Consider the following 23,126-nt stretch of genomic DNA (forward strand, 5'->3'; position numbering starts at 1 on the left):
TCTTTGTCTCCGATGTACAACCAATTTAGGATGACCTACCACATGAACAAAGAAGAGGTCACCCTAAGCAAACTCCAAGGTCTCTTGAGGGTCGCTGAGAGCAACTTCAAGGACAAGTCTGTTGCACCTACTCCCAATCCGTCCGCTGCTCCTGTCTTGGCTATTGGTCAAGGAAAGGGAAAGAAGAGGAAAGCTTCATCGAAGAACTATCGCAAGTTGAAAGCCCGAGATGGTGCCTCTTCTAGTGGGACCAAAGTTGATCCCGCTAAGCCCTGCTCTAACCCAAAGGAGGCAGAGTGCCACCACTGCCACAAGATAGGACATTGGAAGAGAAGCTGCCCAGATTACCTGCAAGCAATCAAAAAGGGAAAGATCAAGCCATCTTTCGCAGGTATATACACAATCAAATCTAACGATTCTAATCATGTTATTTCTTGGGTTCTTGATACCGATTGTGGTTATCACATTTGTTCTAATGTGCAGGGACTAAGAAGAAGTAGGGATGTGGAGCAAGGAAGGATCAATCTAATCATGGGGAACAGAAGATCGTCGCCTGTGACCAAGATTGGAGTGTATTCTTTAGTGCTTAGGAATAGTTTGGTTTTGGATTTGAACAATTGTTGCTATTCGCCAGAAATGGCTAGAAACATCATTTCATTTCATGGTTTATATAGACAAGGATTTAGATTTTCTTTTAATAATGAGAATGGTTCTATTTTGGCTTATCTAAATGGTGTCTTTTACTTTGAAGCTATACCATGTAATGGAATATATGAAACCGTTATGATTGTTGATAACTTAGGAAATGATGTTTTGAATATTGATTCTTCCACTAGTATGGATAAAGCATCCTTGTGGCATTGTCGTCTTGGACATGTCAACAAGAAACGCATAGCCCAACTCCAAAAGGATGGAGTGTTGGAGTCATTCGACCTTAGGGAAGATGACACATGCGAGTCTTGTTTGCTTGGAAAGATGACTAAGTCACCCTTCACGAGTACATGTCAAAGGGGCGAGGGTCTATTGGACCTAATACATACCGATGTATGTGGACCATTTAGATCAACCACGAAGGATGGGAACCGCTTCTATGTGACTTTTACCGATGACTATAGTAGATATGTGTATATCTACTTAATCAAGCAAAAGTCAGACACCTTTGAAAAGTTCAAAGAATTCAAGAATGAAGTGGAGAATCAATTGGGCAAGAAAATCAAGATGCTTCGATCCGATCGAGGAGGAGAGTACCTAAGTCTTGAATTCCACAATTATCTCAAGGAGTGTGGAATAGTTTCACAATTGACGCCTCCTAGGACACCGCAGTTGAATGGTGTGGCAGAAAGGCGTAATCGAACCTTATTGGATATGGTTCGCTCTATGATGAGCCGTGCTTCTCTACCTATCTTTTTTTGGGGGTATGCCTTAGAGACTGCCGCCCATATCCTTAACCGAGTCCCTACTAAGAAGGTTGCCAAAACACCTCACGAGATGTGGACAGGGAAAGCTCCCTCGTTGGCACATATCAAGGTTTGGGGTTGCGAGGCTTTCGTAAGACGAGATACTCACGACAAGCTTGAACCTCGAAGTGAGCGATGTATTTTAATCGGCTACCCGCAGACATCCTTTGGATATCTCTTCTATAGACCGAAGGACAATGTTGTCTTCATTGCGAGGAGAGGAGTTTTCCGAGAGCGAGAACTCATGAGCCAAGGAGACAGTGGGAGGCAAATCGAACTTGAAGAGATTCAAGAGTCGATAGATGAAGGAACCTCTACCGCTGGCACTCAACCCGAGGAGGAAACTCCGGTGGAACCGATTGACGAATCCTTACCTCTTAGACGTTCCGATAGAGTTAGAGTTCATCCCCAGTTTTATGGCTTTCATATTACTACCGAAGGGGACACGTATATTAGTGATGGTACACTAGTAAACCTTGATGAACCTAATAGCTATAAGGAAGCCATGGCAGGCCCGGAGTCTGCAAAGTGGAAAGAGGCAATGGATAGCGAGATCCAATCCATGTATGATAACCAAGTTTGGAATTTGGTTGATTATGTGCCCGGACGTAAGACCGTTGGGTGCAAATGGATCTTCAAGAAGAAGACCGACGTGGATGGAAACGTACACACATATAAAGCGCGATTGGTTGTGAAGGGCTTTACTCAAACTCCCGGAGTTGACTATGATGAGACCTTCTCACCAGTTGCGAAGATTAAATCTATTAGAGTGATGCTAGCAATTGCTGCATTTCATGATTATGAGATTTGGCAAATGGATGTCAAGACCGCTTTCCTTAACGGAAAGTTCGCTGAGGATGTTTACATGGATCAGCCAGAGGGGTTTGTGGATCCGAAGCATCCGAATAGAGTGTGTAAGCTTGAGAAGTCCATTTATGGACTTAAGCAAGCGTCTCGCAGATGGAATCTTTGCTTCGATGAGAAAGTCAAAGAGTTTGGATTTATACGAAGCGAAGACGAATCTTGTGTATATGTCAAAGCCAGTGGGAGTATAGTAAGCTTCCTCGTTCTATATGTCGATGACATATTACTCATAGGAAATGACATCCCGACTCTGCAGGAGGTTAAGTCCTGGCTCGGGAAGTGCTTCGCTATGAAGGACCTCGGAGAGGCTTCTTACATTTTGGGAATAAGGATAGTAAGAGAAAGAAGTAAGAGACTAATTGGACTTAGTCAGAATACTTACTTAGAGAAGGTACTAAATCGTTTTAGTATGGAAAACTCAAAGAAGGGACAACTACCGATACAAAGTAATGCCAAATTGAGTAAGACTCAAAGTCCGAGTACCGAAGCTGAGATAGCAGAAATGAGCCGAGTACCATACGCTTCCGCAGTTGGCTCAATCATGTACGCTATGACTTGTACTCGCCCTGATGTAGCCTTCGCTTTGAGCATGGTTAGCAGATATCAAGGAAATCCTGGCAAAGCACATTGGATTGCAGTGAAAAACATCCTTAAGTACCTTCGGAGGACGAAGGAATGGTTCTTAGTCCTCGGAGGGAGTGATGACTTGAAGGTGCGAGGGTATAGTGACGCCAGTTTTCAGACCGACAGGGACAACTACCGTTCGCAGTCGGGCTGGGTCTTTACCCTAAATGGAGGAGCAGTTACATGGAAGAGTTCCAAGCAGGAAACCGTAGCTTATTCAACGTGCGAATCAGAGTACATTGCAGCGAGCGAAGCGTCGAAGGAGGCAATATGGCTAAAGAACTTCATCGGTGATCTTGGAGTTGTACCTGCCATAAAGGAGCCAATGGAGATTTTCTGTGATAACGAAGGCGCGGTTGCCTTGACCAAGGAACCGAGGGATCATGGTAGATCAAGACATATCGACAGAAAGTATCACTTCATTAGACATCGTGTAGAAGAAGGACAACTCGTAGTGAAGAGGATATCATCAGAAGATAACCCAGCAGATCCGCTTACGAAGGGACTGAGTAGGGTTGAGCACTTACAGCATGCTAGGAGTATTGGGCTGAAGGATGATATTAGCATAGATTAGATAGTATTAGAAACGTGTAATAGATAAATGTGATTGACATTTGATGATTAAATAAAGGAGTTTTATTTATGAGTAATGTTACTATCTTATGTTAATTGTTTAGCTATTGTTTCACTTTGCATGTTTTGACTTCCAGAATAATTGAGTTTATTAGGAATAATCGAATTGTTCAAATGGTCCACAATCGTTCATGGGAGTAGATATGAATAAAGATTGTCATGAATTGGTGTGTAGAATGTCTAAATGGTGTTAGACATAGCAAAGGATTGCTGCAACGTTCATGAGTGCTTATGAACTAGTTTTGAGCATTGGAATAAACCCGCGCTTGCTGGAATCACCTTATGGAATACGATATAAAAGGTGATCGCAAGACGATAATATCATATGGTCTTAAAACCTAGATATATGATTTGTTATTTGTTAATTGATTGTACATTGATAATACGAAAACGCATCAGTAACTTGGTGTTATAAAACGTATTGTTGTGTAGAGTTGGTTAATGAATAAGTGAATGCATATAAGTCAAAGTTTATCTGTAACATTTATCTAAGAAGGTAAAAGCGATATCTCGGCCGCTCGATGATTTGATTTGACTTATGTGCCGGGCCCGGTCAGAACTGAATTGATGTGTTCGATTAAGTTCTATGTCAAATAAATCAGAGATTGAGAAACCTAAATGCTTGACTAACCATTCCATAGGATTATCAGCATGATATCTAACAGAGGACTATACGTTCCCTTATCTAAAGGACAAGATTCACTAGATCAGATTTGACAGCGTCTTTGAGAGCTACGATTGCAAACCGAATTGCACTTGTGAATATAGTTACTAGACTTATCCAAGTGGGAGACTGTTGGAATAGTGTCTAAGGCTGCAACTATATTAGGCAAGTATTTGACCCGGTTGTGCATGGTCCTTTTGGGTTGCCTTCACCATAGCAACTTGATAGGATGATTTATTAAGAGAGAGTAAATATTATTAATATATTATGAGAATAATATAATGAATAATATAATTAATATAAGTCATAGAATTAATTAGAATTAATTTGGTGACTTAAAGAGATTAATTAAATAAAGGGGTATAAACTGTCAATTGTTTGATAGTTAAACTTTAGACTGTAAATCCTTATTGATATAGGATTGGACGATTTCTAGGGCTATGATAAGCCAAAATTGTCCAAAGGGTTATCAAGGAACGGATATGGATTAACTTAAAGTCTAAGTTATCCAATTAGGGTTTAAGTTGTAACCCTTAAGGAGTCTACAAGTATAAATAGACCCCATGGCATAGGGAATTCGGGACATCTCCAAAAGTAAGAGAACCCTGGCCGAATTCTTCCCCTCTCCTCTCTCCTAAATCATCTTCTTTGCTATTGGTGTTTGTAAGCCATTAGAGGAGTGACATTTGTGACTCTAGAAGCTCCAAGACCTCAAGATCAACAAGGAACTCAAAGGTATGATTCTAGATCTGTTTCAATGTTGTTATTTAACCTAATTAGTCATTAGAAGACTTGGATTCAAAGCATGTTTATTAGAAAGCCTAGATCCAAGCATTAGGGTTTTGCATGCGCACATAGGAAAGTTCTTATGGCTAAAACCCATCACGCACGTGGCTGCGCATGGCTCACACATGGGTCGCACCTGTGAGGGCTCGTTGGCAGCTTCTAAGTTGACCGGATTCTAGGTCTGAGGTTCGGACCCGAAGCAGGAGCGAAGGGGGACAGCTGGTGCGAAGGTCGGACACGCGGCAGACATTGCGAGGCTCAGACTAAGCTGCACACGCGTCGCTCCTCGGATGTGCCACGGCTTCGGATGACTCAGCAGCTCGGTGACTCAGCAGGTTGGTGACTCAGCAGCCTGGTGACTCAGCAGGACACGTGGCACTTTTTCAGCGAGGGTGACGTGGCAACTCGTGACTATGCGAATTTTCTCGATTTTCGCGCCAAAACTTCTAAAATCCATAACTTTCGCATACGAGCCCCGTTTTTTACGTTCTTTATATGCACGCGTAGCTAAATTACGCTCTACAACTTCCCTTTAGACTTCGTCGGCTAAATTTCACTTTAAATTTTATATTATTATTTCTAACAGAACGGGACAGGAAATCCGTTAAAAATTCATAACTTTTTCATCCGACGTCCGTTTTCGTCAGACTTTTTACCATTGTGCTCCGAATGACGAGATCTTCAATTTTCATTTAGGTTGTGTTGGCTAAAAATCGCTCGATCTAAAATTCGAGTTTTTAGCAGTCTACTGCTAAGCTGAAACTTCGAAAAATCATAACTTCCTCATACGAAGTCAGATTTGGGCGTTCTTTTTATCGAACTTCTCGGTTTAACGAATACTACGAATTTAGTTTAGATTACTAAGGCTAAAAAGTAGTTTATCAAAAACTCACTTTTTACGACATTCAGCACCATGCTGGTTTTGTCGCGAAACTTCGACAGGTCATAACTTCTTCGTTATAACTCGGATTTTGGTATTCTTTATATCACCGAAATCCTTGTTTCGACCACTAAAACTTTATGTAAAGATATCAGGCTTATATCACACTTTAATTTTGATGCTTATTTTTATTCTTAATTAATTAAGCCCTAATAATTAAGCATAAAACACATAATTCACATAATATTCACATAATTCCTTTTCATTTCTTCAAAATGAGTTACAAAGGTTAACCTAGACTATCAACTCAATATAAATGCCTAGGCTAGAAACACGAGTGTTACAGCGAATGTGCATCTAATCATCTTAGTCGGTAGCCAATGAAGAACTAATCCAATACAATGAAATCATCCATGGGAACCAATGACTCGAACCTAAACGGAAGTCCTCTTTATTATTGAATTTAGATGGTAATTTCGTGTTTTAGTTGTTTGTTAGTTAATTTGAGTGTTACCTATTTTAATTAAGTTTCTAGTCTTGTAAAACTAGAGAAAACCCTTCGTTTATTACTTATTTTTAGATAATATTAGTTTTTAGTTCTAATTCTCCGTTTCCTGTGTTCGATACCCTACATATTTAGCTAAACCACAAATGATAGGTTCACTGCTTTTGTGTGTTAGTTTTATAATTAAAAGTAGGATTAAAACTAGTTGGTTTTACACACATCAGTACCACATACCATGCAATAATAAATAAAGCACATACCGGGCCTTCCCCACTGCATCGGACCGAAATCCGGACTGACTAGGGCCTCGCCCTCTGCATCGGACCGGAGTCCGACACTAACTTGGTTCTTGCCCACTGCGTCGGACCGAAGTCTGGAACTTACTAGGGCCTCGCCCTCGGCGTCGGACCGAAGTCCGGAACTGACTTGGGCCTTGCCCACTGCATCGGACTAGAGTCCGGAACTGACTGAACATAGCATAGCATAATCATAACGTTTAACAATAACACATATACTGCATACTGCATCGGACCGCAGCCCGGAACACATAATACATAGTCATGCCTGGATCACAATGACATCAAGCATACTGAACTACTGCCATCTAAACGGGCCGACATTGTGGCCGTAGACCCATTCCCTACTGGAAGGAGACTCACCTCGTAAGGCTGACTGCTGAAATACTGATCGGGAACTGTCTGACTTCTGCTCCGGTAACTCCCCGGCTACAATTCCCAAAAAGACACTTAATTAAATACTGATAACTAATCTTAGGGTAAAATGACCCTCTTAACCATGGTCAAAGTCAACTTCTAGTTGACCTGACTCGCCGAGTTGGGCCGCCAACTCGTCGAGTCCTTATCCTTTCTTTTATCCTTCTATCTGAATCTACTCGTCGACTTTAGCAAAGACTGGACGATTTCCCCTTCTATAATGATGTCTAGTCAACATTCATCTGACTCGCCGAGTTGTATGAACTACTCGTCGAGTCCTCCTTCATTATATGAACACGTCCAATCTATGACTTGCTGAGTTGTACGAACAACTCTTCAAGTCTGTTCTTGTGGGTAAGGAGATTGCCTTGGACTCACCGAGTGTGTTCTAACATTTGTCAAGTCCCATGATTTCCAGATTGTGGCTATTTCACAATATGTCGAATTACTCCTCTGAAATCGTCTAAATGCTAGCTGTTACTCAGATGAGTCCCTTTGAACCACAACCGATTGGGGACTGAAGCCCCAGAGTCGTCGAGTTCCAAGAACAACTCGTCGAGTCTCCGATTGTCCAAGTCTAGAATCTCAATTTCGGGCGTACAACTCACATCCAAAAGGTAGATCTGGGCTTCTAAGCTCGATCGAGCACGTAAAGTTATGAACTTTACGTGCATGCATGGAAGTATAAGCTTTAAGGACCCAAAATGAGGTCTAAAGGGGTGCATCGGCTAATATGGCCATAAAGCTTGCATCCTTATTCCATAAACTCGGTTCTAGAATCTAGATCTGAAGGCGAATGACTTGGGACGTCCAAGTCTTAAGGATCAAGCTTATTGACCCCAAAACTCCATAAAGGGGCAAAGGAGAAAATCTATAAAACCACAAGTCAAGTTTTGAGCTTGATTACATGAAAGTGAAGAGAAACTAATGTTGCTCCTAGATCTAGTCCTTTTCCCTTGATCCTTCTTCCTTCCAACTCTTCTACTAGATACACAATGCACCAAAAACCCTCCAAGCCACTAAGAAAGCTCAAATTTACCAAAAAGGAACTAGTGTTTCGAAAGTAATGCTCTAGAGGTGATGGAGGCTGGACCTGAAGCTCATAATGTTGTTTAAATAGGATGCAAACCCCTTTGAGTTGGGTTTCATCCAGTCTGGCCTACTCGTCGATTCCCAGAGCGGACTCGGCGAGTAGGTCACATAAACTCGCGTCCTAACCTCGCATCTACTCAATGAGTTAGGGCTGCCACTCGTCGAGTCATTAATACAAATGATATAAAAGTAGATCAAATACGTACCAGAAACGGGGTGTTACACATACATATCTAATGCATGCCTTTAACTCAAGTTAGGTAAAAAAAAAAGGTAAAAAATAAGTATAGGCCTCACTCATGGAATTAAAACTCTATCATATGACAGATATAAAACAAGAAACTGCCAAGAGACCTTAAGGATCTATAAAGTTGCCAACATTATGGAATTTATCCACTCAAACGATCCCAAACATGAAGAAATGTTCATCGGAAATCTAGATATAAAAGAATAACATATATAGGTAGAAGGTTGAGGACTTACAAAAGCACAGAAGCTATGTAAGAAGGTGATGATGAGGTTTGATTGTTGGATCATGCACCAAGCGCACCTTTTTTTTCTCCAGTACCACAAAAAAAAACATGAAAAAGCTTCAAGATGTCAACAATGGTGGCCAGAGTCTGATTAGGTTGAAAGGGATGTGATGGAGTCTGAAGGTGAGCAAACCTAAGACATCACATCTCTTAAATAAGGCTTAAAGCCTGAAAAATCAGGTTGTGCATGCTCACGGCCTCCACGTTATGGCCAATACCCTGCCACGTTGTGGGGCCATAAATGAAGGCGTGTTGCATTAGGTGAAGCCACATCGTGGTGACTTACCCACCATTGTGTGGTGACGGGTTTTAACCTAAACGCATTACAGTTTCAAACAGTCATAACTTCTTCTTTTCAACTCTATTTTTGACCATCCTTATATGCACGCGAAGGTATTGACAAATCCTAAAGTTCTATCTAATTACATTTAACTAATTGAATGCCGAACTTAACTAAAGAGTAGTCCAAATGTTTCTTTCTTATTCTACCCTTTAGCTCTAAAACATAATTCAAGAGATTAAATCACTTAACCCGTGATATTAACGCCAAGTAAGGTCTAAACTTTATTCCCTTCAAGCCCAAGTCCTCTACTTTATCAAAGTACAACCCACTATGCCGAAATTAGAGACATTCTGAAACTAGGTGTTACACTGTGGGTATTTAGGAATAGTTGTGTCTTTAGTAGAGTTATAAACGGAGAGTTATTCCATAATATTGTAGCTTAGCCTTAAAATATTGTAGCTCGCCTTATCTTTGGGTTTCTAATAGGTGTAAGAAAGTAACTTCGGATTGGACGTGTTGGATGCACAACCTCGAGTCTTTCATTTTCTTCATGCTTTTGTTTTTGTTTGTTTAGGTTTTTGCTAGACATTTTCAATAAAATTTTCCAAATGTTAAAATTGACTATAACCAAAACTAATGACAAAATTACAAAAATGGTCTATGTGTTTATCGGAGAATTTTTACTTTGATCCAAAAAGTTTAGAACTAGCACCACCGATCCAAAACTTTGAGTTTGTTGCGAGATTGGTCCAGTTTTTAATTTTTTTTAAATGATAATTTTTCCCTTCGTTTTTTTTTCTTCAATTTTTTTATTTACTTACATACTTTGTGGATTGAAAGAAAAATAAAAAATAAAAATTCAACCCTCAACCCATGGTATACTAACCCACCCTCTGTTTTAACATACTAAATCTCTCTCTCTCTCCCTCTCTCTCTCTCTCTCTCCATTTAACCCACCCTCTCTTTTAACATACTAAATCTCTCTCTCTCTCGCTCTCTCTCTCTCTCTCTCTCCATTGCTTATCGAACTATGACGTTCTAGTAACCCACCCTCTCTTTACATATTTTCATCGGATTTGTACCTTTATGATGATAAAGATAGGGTATCATCACCAACTTATAGATCTATTCAGAATCGACGACGGTTCATCTGAACAAGATGAAACTGATGATGTAGGTGGTGTTCCAGATTTGTGAAAATGAAGTTCATTTGAATGAGATGACGTGGTCGAAGAATGTAGGGTTCATCTATCGAATAAGACAAAGGGTTGTGGTGACGTCGTTAGTTATAAAGGTGACGCTATAAAGTTCTAACGTCTTTTAGATCTAGCCGTCATCGGAAGGATGTAGACGAAGAGAGACACAAATGGAAAATCAGAACGCCGCCCCAACCACCTGCTAAAATACCAATTCGTCTCGACCACCTACCGAAGGCAACAAAACCCAACCACCAGTCATTCTCCTACTCGATTAGTTGACAGAGCCAACTAGTACCCAATTGATCTTGTACTCCAATCCTTTTTCTCCGAAAACCTTGTATGGGTTTCTAGAGACATAGCTCTGAGAAAAAGGGAGAAAATCCTAGTGAATGAAGGAAACAGGGTGGTCAACGACAGTGGTTAGCCAAAAAGGGTGGCGTCGACGGTGTCTTTAGTTTGTGGACGCGTTTTGGTGTTTAAATCTGGTGGAAGATGCCAAAATGTATACTATATATATATATATATATATATATATATATATATATATATATATATATATATATATATAGAGAGAGAGAGAGAGAGAGAGAGAGAGAGAGTGAGTGTGGTGGGGTGGGGTGAGTGTTTTAGTTTCTTATTTTTTATCTAATTTTTGTAATAAAAAACATTATGAAAATAAAATAGAATATATAAGTCCTCATCATAAAAAGTTTCAAAACTTTTTGTTCGAACTCACAACAAAATCAAAGTTTTGGACCGGTGATACTTGTCTAAAACCTTTTGGACCAAAATAGTAATTTTCCACAAAACACATGGACCACTTTTATAATTTTGTCCAAAAATAATGATAACATCAAATTTGGTGCTAGGTTGAAGGTAACTTATAAGATACAACCAAACATGTGCTAAAAGAACAATTATTATTAAAAACAAATATAAATGTTCGGATTTTGATTCCAATTTATAAAGGAGTGGCCAAAAGTTGGTAATAACCAGCAAACCCAAAATCTAGAATCGGACCAATTTTTTATAGGAGCTCGATTCTTGGTTATGTAGAGAAATATAATTGTATCAATATTAGAAACACTACCTAAGTGACTTTTTCCCGGCGGTTTTAGTGTATTGGAAATGTGTCGTCCAGAAAATAAGCTACGTGTTTGAATATTTAGTAGTAGTAGGATTAAAAAGATTTGTTAGTTGTTTTAAGAAAAAATTAATATTAGAACAACTTAGTTTACATAACTTTTTACACAACCAGAAATTACTTTAAGGTTAAAGACTATAAAGAGTCATGTTTGCCAACTTTATAAACGTACCGAAATATAATCTCACAAACAACGAAAGCAAGAAAACAAACAATCTTTTATTATGTATGAGATTACTAAATCTCGTAATGAGCGATGCGGATGATTTCTTCAGGTGTCGATGGTGGATGTGTCTTGTTTCTCATCCTCAAAGCCTGGTAATCCTTGTAATAAAATCCTCTATACTTGGGTTTTACTCCGATTGCACTACTGAAGTTGGGCAATGGCTCAACCCATTTGTCTCCTTGCAAGTTATAGAAAAACACATATGAATGCCGGTGTCTTCCCTTTGGTCTCACTACTCTATGAGTCGCACTTTTAAATTTCTTATTGCTCAACACCTGTAAATATCACTGTTAACAACAACTGCAAAACATATGATGCACTTGTTGATATTTGAAGTTGAATAGTGTTAATTACCTGAATAACATCGCTTAAGTTCACAACAAGAGTCCCCTTGGAAGGAATCACCGGAATCCATTCCCCATCCTTGCATACCTCTAAACCTCCGATGTCTTCCTGTAGAACAATGGTGATCAAGTTTCCATCTTCGTGTTCAGTTATGCCATTGTTCTCACTTTCCGTTGCTGGAAGATACCGCATAGTCACCATGAAATCCCAGCTTCGGTCATTGTTGTATTCCTTGAGAAAATTGGGAGGTAAGCCTAAACAATCGTTTATTATGGCCTCCAATATTTCGCATGTCGTCACGAAATATTTGAACATCTCTTCTAATATTTTCCTTCAAATTAATTAAGTTAAACATTAGGTGAACTTACAATCTGTATGTTGTTATTTTAAAATTTTAAATACATTGCTAAGATAAAACATATTATCTACAGTTGAGTTATGAATAGAAACAAACAATAAAATACTAATTGTGAGTTTTCCAAAGTGACGCACGTTGTGGTAGGTGAAACTGAACGGCCATTCTCTGTGTTTTCGCCATCAGACCTCAAAAGCTCCTTGGAACTGCGATGTCTCTTGGACACCATGATCAAAAGGGACGTTGACTTTGAGTGAGTTGATCAGTTGGAGAGTTAACAAGATTTGTATACCGTTGTTACTGTTTTAATGTTGATTGTAAATTTAAAAATCTCATTTAGATGTAACATTTACCTGAAATCAGGAGGATTGGTAGGGAGGACATTGAAAGGTGATTCAGGTGGGAACATGAGCAGATACTCGTTTTTATCAGGTGAGTGATCCGGCTGCTTGTTGTAGCCAGCCGGAAGTGGTGAATCTGGGCTGGAACTACACTCACGTTTCACCTCATCGTTGTAATTAAAAAATGTTTTGGAAAGCTCCATTGCTTGGTTGATGAGATCAAGTGGGACGCCATGGTTCACTATTTGAAAGAACCCGTAGTCACTGCAGGCTTCGGCTATCAAGTCTTTGCACTTTTTCCGGCATGACTCGTCATCTCCGGCTGTGAAGAATGGTGAGAGATCAACTGTAGGAATAGCTGATGTTGGCATAGTGTTTATTTCGTCGGTATCAGTGTTTCTGATGTGTTCCCTTATATTGTTGTTTCCTTTGATTGTTGTTCATCGTCAATGGTATATTATATTTCAAATATTATAATCAAAATACTGAATAATGAATTGAAAAACAAATGTTGGTTTAAGTGCTTTCCTTTCTAAATGCTTCATACCTTATATGTAAAGCTAATAATTAGAAGAAAAAGGTATTTCGTAATCACAAAAACGGTTTAATAATCAATTATTTTAAAGGATTTACATTTAATATTATAAAAGTTAGATGACAAAATGACAAACCTTATCCTATTTATTAAGGACTTCATTTCAGTAAAACAAACAATTATATATCACATGTGCTTGGTATTATTAATTAGTCGTTTGCCTGCCACGCTGATTTTTTACAATTTTATAGATAAAAGTTCGGTGACATTGGATTGGATTTATTGATGGATAAATATAAAAGACAAATTTCTACATTCAAATAAAAATGTATTATATGTATCAAAACATATACGTACAAAACCTAAACAAAATAAACACCAAAACAAATTTAAATTTTATATGGGAGCGCGGTGGAAGAGACAAGGTGGACAGCTGTATACGGAATAAATTTTTTTGGGCCAATTTTTATTGTATATATATATATATATATATATATATATATATATATATATATATATATATATATATATATATATATATATATGTGTGTGTGTGTGTTCAAATGAGAATATTTTTTAAATTGAGAACATTTGAGAACAAAATTTTAACTTATTTATTCATAAAACACCGCGCGTCATCAAAATACGACCCATTAAGTTTAAAAGTTTATTTCTTACTTTATTAATTAGACTGGCCCAAGGAAACGACGTGAAACCTGGAATCAACGGCCATACCCTTCACCTCTACTCCTCCCACCGTCAGAACCATGTCCGTCCGTCCCATCTCTCCAGCGAAAAGTCGATCTGGTTTGAGTGGCAATCACATGCTTTGGATTTTAGGGTTAGGGTTTATTGATTAGGTGTACCAAATAAACGACCAACTGAGCCTCAGTTTCTTCATTTCAAAAGCGTAGATGGCGAAGATCTTCGTAATCTCGACGTTGGACATAGCAAATCAACAACCAGGGTGGAAGAGGAATAGTGAAGCAGAAGCCAGTGTTCATGAAAAACTCATACACAAGATATTTAACGCATAAATATTTGCAAGTTTTGATGCTCGCCATCGAATTGGATGTCGAGATAGAATTTGAGCTTAGTTTCGGTTGTTTTTAAAAGCACATTCTAGTTTGATTTTTACTCTGATCAGGAAAATGATGGATTTGATCGAACTATGAGTCAGATTCATGATATTGTGAAATCTGGCATCGTTCCATTTATAGTCATGAATCGTTCCTTCTTTATGCTAATTGTTGGTGTCAATGATAAATGAAACTATTAAGTTCTATGGGATGGATTGAACCCTATTAGAGAGTTGATGATCACCGTAGGATTTCATGCATACAAGGTGTTTGTCATATTGTCTGAAAGAACCTAATAAGTGTAAAAGTGGCATTTTATGTGAAAATCCTTAACTTTTTAACCCTCATTATGCCAAGCATTACGACCCTTAAGTTAAATTGAATTTCACATCTCAATATCCTAATAAGTAACCAACAATCATGTTAAAAGTGATAAACTTAAGGCTTAACCATTAAGTACTTAATAGAACACCAAAAGTAATTTAAAAGCTATTATGATCAATTTTCCTAAATCTATCCTCCAACTTCTAAAATTCATGAAAGTCAATACGAACACCTAAAAACACCATGCTCCCCCTACAAGGGATTCTGGTATATAATACAGGACTTGAAATGTGTACTCGAATGTACGTGAAGTTAATGTCTCACAAAACTTAGTATAAAACAGATTTACGTGTGAAAATGTTCGTTTGTTCTTGTATGTGAAAGTAACTTCTTGAAATAGTGTTTCTAGTATGTAAAAGTTCGTGATGTTCTCGTAAAACTATACATATTATAGTTTTCTAAAAGTGTGTCTCGTTTGTGTAGTAATCCCTAGTGAAATGCTCACTTGTTATGAAAAGTATAATTTTTGTACTGCCTAAGATGGACACATATACATACAGTATAAGCAGAGTGTTTGATTTATACATATATAACAACATTTTCCATTTCAAAAGATATGATGTTATCGTGATATATTTTTCATACGAAAGTTTCCCTATATTAGTTATAAATCACATATGATTCCGTTGATAAAATGTGTATAATGAAACTTTATATAACACATGATAATAATCGTTTGTTTTACTTGTATTTCCCCCCTTAAAAGCATATAAAAGCATTTATAAAACATTTAAAAGTGTGGATTATAAGGGTATGAACTCACTTGAAAGATCGAAAAAGGCGAGATGAAAACCGAGCAGAATTTCGACTCGAGAAAACGGATTTTCTCGGGATTCTCGGGAATCTCGGGAGCACAAACGACCTTCGGGACTTGAGCAAGGAAACCGGGGCTTCAGGTTAGCACGGGCACGGAAAACAAGGCAAGAACGCAAGAAAGTTGAGACAAATTGAGCCATTTCTTCGGAACCCTCGCATCCCTTTTATAGGGGCTGGGAACCGCCTTGGTACGCTGGGCGTACGCGTGCGTCATGCGTGACCGCCTCCTTGACTGCCTCGGAGCATCGGATGGGATGGGTATAGCGTGGACGATCCGAGGCCTAGTCCTCGAGTACGTTGGGCGTAACTCGAATCGACCTGGTGACTCCTCCTTCGGATAATGCAGAGATTAAATAATAAAATTTATATTTTATTTATTTAATAAACTTCAAAAATTCATATCTTCTTCATACGAACTCCGTTTTCGACGTTCTTTATATCCACGCGTAGGTGAGACTACCTCTACAACTTTCGTTTAGAATCCGTCGGCAAATTTTGAAATTATTTTTATTATTAATTTTTAAAAGGTCGTGGTAAGAAAATTTCGTTAGAAATTCATAACTTCATTATCTGATGTCTGTTTTTGCCAGACTTTTTACCGTTGTAAAACCATTGTCAAGACCTTCGATTCTCATTTAGGTCATTCCGGCCAAAAGTCGCTCGATCTCCGTTTCAAGTTTTTAGCTGTCTGACGCTAAGCCGAACTTGGAAAAATCATAACTTCATTATACGAAGTCAGATTTGGGTGTTCTTTTTACGTACGATCACGGTTTAATGTCATCTAACATAGTAGGTAATAAATTTGAGATTTTTGGACATTTTATTTTCGAAGTTAATTTCATTATATCAAAAGTGGTTACAATACATGACTTTTTAGATCATTACATAGAGTTGAAATATCGGGTTGTCACACAACCCCCTGGTGATACAAACCTCCATAAGAGATGTAACTATACATAGGGTCAATGTCGACACTAGGAGTTCGGCGGACATCATATATGAACACTGATTCCGGCTCCTCCTAGACTACTGGAAGGATAACTTGCGAACCACATTTGGGAGGCTAGTAGGGTTCACCGGTCATAGCCTATGGCCGTTGGGCACAATCTACCTCCCCCTGACCATTACTAGCCACAACAAGCAGCAGAAGAAAACCGCCTTGATAGATTTCGTGGTCATTCGACATTCAGCGGAACACAATATCATTCTGGGAAGAACAACTCTCTTGGAGCTGGGGGCAGTACCATCAACTATGCATGGGATCATGAAATTCGATACCCCAATGGTCGCGGCTACGTTACTGGCCACTCCACCTAAAGAATTGCAATGCTACACAGTTATGAAGCCGGCAGAAATAACCAAAGAGACCAAGAGGCCCGAAAACAACCCCGTGAAAGGGAAGGATGTAATCAATGAAAGATACCCCGATCAGCCAGTCAGCATTGTATGCGATCTCCCAAGCCACACAAGAAGAGCGATGGTTGACTTGCTTAAACAATACAAACATGTGTTCGCATGGACTCCTACGGATATGATAGGGGTAGAAAGGAAGGTCATCGAGCATAAAATCGTAATTAAACCAGGCGCAAAAGAGGTTAAGCAGAAAAAGAGAGTCCAGGGAGGAGACCGTAATAGGGCAATCAATGCAGAAGTGGACAAACTGGCAGAAGCATGGATAGTGCGAGAAGCAATATTTTCCATATGGATCGTGAACCCGGTTATGGTCCGCAAGCAAGACGGGTCGTGGCGTATGTGCATAGACTTTTCAGATTTAAATAAGGCGTGCCCTAAAGATTGTTACCCCCTCCTAGAGATTGATCAGAAAGTGGAATAGTTACAAGGGTTCAACCTAAAGTGCTTTTTGGACGCGTACAAAGGCTACCACCAGATTTTGATGAACAAAGAAGATGAGGAGAAAACAGCCTTCTACACGGATCATGGCACTTGTTGCTACACCAAGATGCCTTTCGGCTTGAAGAATACAGGGGCCACATATCAGCACTTGGTTGACTCAATATTTGCCAAACAAATCTGGAGAAACGTCGAGGTATATGTGGACGATATGGTGATTAAGAGCCCGCATGAAGACAAGATGTTGCAAGATATTGAGGAGACTTTTCGAACCCTTGAGGCGGTAAAAATGAAGCTGAACCCAGCCAAGTGTACGTTTGGGGTAGAAGAGGGGCAGTTCCTAGGGTACTATGTCACCAAACAAGGTATCCAGCCTAGCCCGACCATGGTCGATGAATTCATTGAGACACCAAAACCGAACTCCCTCAAAGATGCACATGGTCCGAATGGGAAGCTTACAGATCTAAGTAGGATCATTTCGAAATCCACTGACAAGGCCATGCCGTTGTTCCACGCATTGAAGGGATGCATTGAGAAAAGAATTTCTAGTGGATGAATGAAGCAGAAAAGGCGCTCCAGAGAATCAAGGAAGCACTACATGAATTACCCATGCTGGCCAGCCCCGTCCCTTGAGAGACGTTACAGGTGTATCTCTCGACATCAGGCAAAGCAATATCTTTAGTATTGACTGTAGAAAGGGAAGGTGAACAGAAAACGGTATACTTTGTTAGTAGGGCGCTGCAAGGACCGGAACTCAACTATCCCATGCTAGAGAGGCTGGTCCTGGCGCTCATCTACGCTGCGCGACGACTAAGGTGGTACTTTCAAGCACACCATATCGAGATGCTCACGAGTTACCCCATCAAACAGATACTACTCAAGCCGGAGACGTCGGGCCGACTGGCGAAGTAAGCAATCGAACTAGGAGGGCACAACATAAATTACCGCCCAAGGACGAGTATCAAGGGACATGCACTAGCTGATTTCTTACTAGAAATTATGGATGGAGGGGACCCAACTAAAGAGAAAGTGTGGGCAGTTCAGGGGGCCCCGGCTGATAACAGTTCATGGACTTTGTATAGGGATGGGGCATCCAGCAGGGCAGGCTCAGGGGCCGGATTGATCCTGACCAGCCCAGAAGGAGAAGAGGTAACCTACGCCCTTCGTTTCGATTTCCACACGTCGAACAATAAAGCAGAGTACAAAGCGCTGCTCGTAGGATTGCGTCTAGCCAAGCAAATGGGTGCGAAAGCTGTAACGGCCCAAACCGACTCGAGGCTAGCAGCAAACCAGGTTAATGGGAGTTTTGAGGTGAGAGATCAAAGGATGGGAAAGTATGTAAAGATGGTAAAACAATTGGTAGGATCATTCGGGTGGTTCACAATCAAGCAGATACCTAGGAGTGAAAACAAGAGGGCAGACGTTATCAAACATACTAATCGTTTTGAAACATAATACAGTGAAAACAGTTAAATACAATGGAATTATCTGGCAATATACTCTAAATTAAACAGAGATAAACTGAATCAGACATAGTTTATCTATTAACTTTACATAAATCTATGCTCATAAAACAAGAACTAAAGATCCCAAATTATTCCCATAATAATTTGATTGATTTGATGGTTTCCTTTACTGTGATTGAAATCCATGTATTTATATTCAAATAAACATCCCTTATGCTCCGCATAATACATAAGGGGTAAACATGTCTAAAAGTTAGCCAGATATTTATAGAAGTACATCAGTTTTAGGTTTTGAAAAAATTTATAATTTGCTTGTATTCCCCCCTGAAAACATTGAAAAACACGGAAAAAGGTGTGGGGGTATGAACTCACTAGTCGACGAACGTGTCGTCTAGGATGCTAAGTGTCAGATCGGGGCTTGATAACGCGTGAGATTCCTATGTAATATGAAATGATAAACAATTGTATCTAATTAGACTTTGAAGCACTAATTAGATAAGATTATACAATCCAAGAAGCGAAAACACTTCAAAATAAGTGTTTGGAGTGACCCGGGTGACATCTAAGGACGTATATGGCTTGGATATGGAGTTTACCCTTCAAGAGTAAACTCATAAGAGAGTTTATGGCCCTAATGACCCACTCCCCATGAGTTTACGGCCGTAAACTCATGGTGGGGTGTTCTAGGGTGCTAAATGGCCTTATATCACTTGGGAAAATTAGCTAGGATCAAATCTAGGGTATAGGAATGGATTAAACCCACATATGGACCATCAAATGGAGTTTACAGCCGTAAACTCCCCCACACACCTTCCTTTGATGTTTTGGTGGTCCAAGGTCAATACAAGTGTTTCTAGCTAAATCTACAAGCCATGGAATGAATTTAAGGCACCATTTGACTAAGTTTTAGGATTTTACGGCCTAAGAACCCATTCTTGGGGGGTTTACGGCCGTAAGCTCCTATGGGGGTAGTTTTAGCATGTTTAAGGCCCTTAACTTGATTATGGTTGCTTCTTGACTTTATTCCAAGGCTTATGGTGTGTTTAAGTGGCATCTTAACACTTTAAAATGAGTTTACTCCCCATGAATAGGTGTTTACGGTCCAATCATGTGCTTGGGCCGTAAACTCATGTTTACACTCTAAATGATGAGTTCAAGGTGTTCTAAGTCAAGTTTGGTAAGCCCCTAAGTCATATCTAAGCTCCAAATGAGGTTTGGAAAGGTTTTAAGGCTCAAAAACCCCCCCTTTGCATGTGTTCACGGCATAAGGATGTTCCAGGGCCGTAAACACATGTTTATGGTCCTATTCCACATATTAATCACGAATTTGAAGGTTAAGGATGTTATACTATGAGCTAGGATAGCTACCTTGATGATTTGGAGCTTGAAATGAGTGATTTTGGATCAAGAACTTGGACTTGAGGAGAGAGGTTAGAGAGAGAGTAGAGAGAGAGTGGAAAAGGCTTCAAATGAGGCTCTCTCAACTTTATATATGCTTAAAGTTTGGGACACGGTGGAATTCTACCCGATACTGATGTTAAGCAAGGCTTTTGGTCGTACCCGATTTAATTGTTTTATAACTCGACGGAATAAACTAAAATTTTTCCAAATAATAATTTGGGGCGTTTTCATGAGTTTCTAACGGTTTTGGACAACTATTAAGTCATAACAACTCAAAATTAATTACTTAATTTAGAAATGATACGGAAACAATTTAAAACGACGAATTTATAATAACGGAACGGGTTACGATGACGGAACAAACTTCGGGTTGTCACATTATCCCCCCGTTAGAGGGAATTTCATCCTGAAATTCAAACTTTAGATGCGACTCGTGGATTTGGAAAGAGAATACGGATAGTTCTGTTCTATCGGATCATCGCGCTTCCAAGTGAATTCGGATTCTCGCATGGCATTTCGGGGAACCTTTCACTTATCGGGATACGGTTTTGTTTCGTACATTTAGTCTCTCGATCTATGATTTTGATTGGTTCTACCATGAGGTTTAGACTTTCGTTGATTTCGGTTACATCAAAGGGATTACTATGGTTTCATCGGGTAGGGATTTCTTAAGGACAGAGACGTGAAATACCGGATGGATGATGCTAAGTTCTGAGGGTAGTCGGAGTTTGTAGGCTACGGGATCGATCCTAATGAGGATTTCGAAAAGTTCTATGTACCTCGTGATACGCGTTTCAGATTGTAACATGCCTTCTTTGATTACTACATGACCAAAGAAAATGGTTAGACCAAAGGGCATCACTACATCTTCGTAGTGACTATATCGAGTCCTGAATGTTGTTTTGGAAACATCACTCCTGTGAACTCGTAGCTGACTGGGTAACTCCTGCATTTCTGCTGGAGCCTATCGATACGAAGATTTGGCTACAAGGTTTGCTCCAGGAATTAGATCGATGTGAAACTCTACTTGGCATTCGGGAGGAATTTCCGAGAGCTCTTCGGAAAGACATCAGGGAAATTGTAGACTTCGGGGATGCAGCTCCTGTTTCTCATTGATCACATAGGCTGGGAACTAAGTTTATCGCTAATGCTCTCTTTCTCACCGTTAGCTATCTCGACGGTAAACGTTTCGGTTATTAGTTGAGGACTATGCTTACGAAGATGTTCGAATGAATTGCTAGTAGATTATCTTTCAGTACTAGAATTGAAAAGGATTGCAAGTATAAGGGCTATCGAGGAAGAATATACCTGTGACAACAGTGGTATCGGCGGCTGCCTCATCTTGTCCTATAGCTAGGACTCTTCCAGTGTAGCCGGTTGCTGCTACCTTAGGGTAGTTCCTCTTGAAGTGCCCAACTTTACCACAATTATAGCAGGCCTGACCGACACCCGCTCTGGAAGATTGATTTGTTGATTAGCCTGGTTTTCTGCAGTTTCGAGCATGGTGGCCCTTCCTGCCACAGTTGTTGCAGAGACGTTCGCGACATGGCCCGTGAGTACGGTGATGGTAGCTGCACTTGTTGCACCAAGGAAGGGTACCGGTATATCCGCTGGTAGGAGTCTGAGCAGTGGAACCAACAACAGAAACAACAGCAGGGGCAGTAGCAGCGTGGACTGCTACCGTTTGCTGTTTCTTAGAGGATCCATGTGTACTTTGGGCCTTCCGCTTGTTCTAGAATTCCTTTTTAGTTCCACCACTACTCTTAACCAGCTCAGGAGTAGTGGCCTCCTCATCAGGCTTATCTCTGTGATCGATCAGGGTTTGCGCCAGACATTTAGTGCTGTCATAGGTGTCTGGCTTCACAGCCAAGACATTTCATTTGGTTTGCTGGGTCAACCCCCAGATGAACCTCTCAATCTTTTTACTCTCCGGGGTAACCATTCCCGGACAGAGTAGTGCCAAGTCATCGAATCTTGAAGTATAAACGACTATGTCGGAACCCTGCATCTTTAGATTCCATAGTTCATGCTCTAATTTCTGCATCTCGCCCCGTGGGCAGTACTCTGCAAGTAGAAGTTCCTTCATGGCCTCCCAACCCATGGCATTGGCTACAGGTAGGGTTAAGCATTTGACTCGGCCGTTCCACCATGTTAGGGCTTTATCGGTGAAGGTACAAGCGGTGAACTTCACTTTATCAGATTCCAAACAGGCACAGATTTCAAAGATAGATTCGATTTTCTCGAACCATCGGGTTAGGGAAATGACACCTCCAGTGCCATCGGAGAATGTGGGTTTCGCGTTAATAAAATCTTTATAGGAACACTCCTTCCGGTGTCCCTGGCTACTTTCTTCAGTTTGGGACTTGGGACCACCTCCTGAACCACCGGGGTTCATTTGCGACATGGTGGTTGCCACTGCGGCAGTAAAAGCTGCCTGGAACATTACAGGATCAAATTGGGGAGGAAGTGGTGGCGGAGGATTGTTGTTCTTTGAACTGGGTCTCTTTCTTGGAGGCATCTTGATCTAAAAAGATCAGGAAAGAGAGGATGGTAAGTCCTCTGAATTGAATCAAGAGATATGGAACAGGGGATATCTCATTAAGACAGATATAGAATTCCATTAAGCGATAAAGCAGGAAAGGCTTATCAAAGCAGATAAACTATCGCTAAAGGAATGATTGAGGATCAAAGCTGGAATGAGGATTTCTATAACGGATTTGGCTCAAGAAATACTCCCATAGTATATCATGATTCGCTATGACGACGACTCGTTGTTTGGGTATTGGGTAAATTTTAGGCATGCTGCATATCGCAGTCACTCCCAAGCACATGTTGGCCGTGTCTCGAATGAATATAGTTGGTCAGTCTATATTCATCCTAGACACGACTATATAACTGCCCAGGTTTAGCCGCAGCATAAAACACCCATTTACTTATGTTTTGTTCTACT

At 40.0% G+C, this 23,126-nt stretch overlaps 1 protein-coding gene across 1 annotated transcript; it reads right to left on the reverse strand.

Moving 5' to 3' along the window:
- Positions 1 to 11,576: 11,576 nt before the first annotated feature.
- LOC111888486 (flavonol synthase/flavanone 3-hydroxylase) lies at positions 11,577 to 13,140 on the reverse strand. Its single transcript, XM_023884655.3, has 3 exons — positions 12,657 to 13,140; positions 11,958 to 12,279; positions 11,577 to 11,878 (listed from the first exon to the last, which is right to left on the reverse strand). The coding sequence occupies exons 1-3, from the start codon at positions 13,013 to 13,015 to the stop codon at positions 11,615 to 11,617; spliced, it is 945 nt and encodes a 314-aa protein (XP_023740423.1). The 5' UTR covers positions 13,016 to 13,140; the 3' UTR covers positions 11,577 to 11,614.
- Between the last annotated feature and the right edge of the window lie 9,986 nt (positions 13,141 to 23,126).

The sequence above is a fragment of the Lactuca sativa genome, chromosome 4, assembly GCF_002870075.4.
Source record: "Lactuca sativa cultivar Salinas chromosome 4, Lsat_Salinas_v11, whole genome shotgun sequence".
Taxonomy (NCBI): Eukaryota; Viridiplantae; Streptophyta; class Magnoliopsida; order Asterales; family Asteraceae; genus Lactuca; species Lactuca sativa.

Coding starts and splice junctions, on each gene's coding strand:
- LOC111888486 (XM_023884655.3), bottom strand. CDS start 13,015: ATGCCAACATCAGCTATTCCTACAGTTGATCTCTCACCATTCTTCACA. Junction 12,280..12,656: donor ACCAATCCTCCTGATTTCAG/GTAAATGTTACA, acceptor ATTAATTTGAAG/GAAAATATTAGAAGAGATGT. Junction 11,879..11,957: donor ACTTAAGCGATGTTATTCAG/GTAATTAACACT, acceptor TGATATTTACAG/GTGTTGAGCAATAAGAAATT.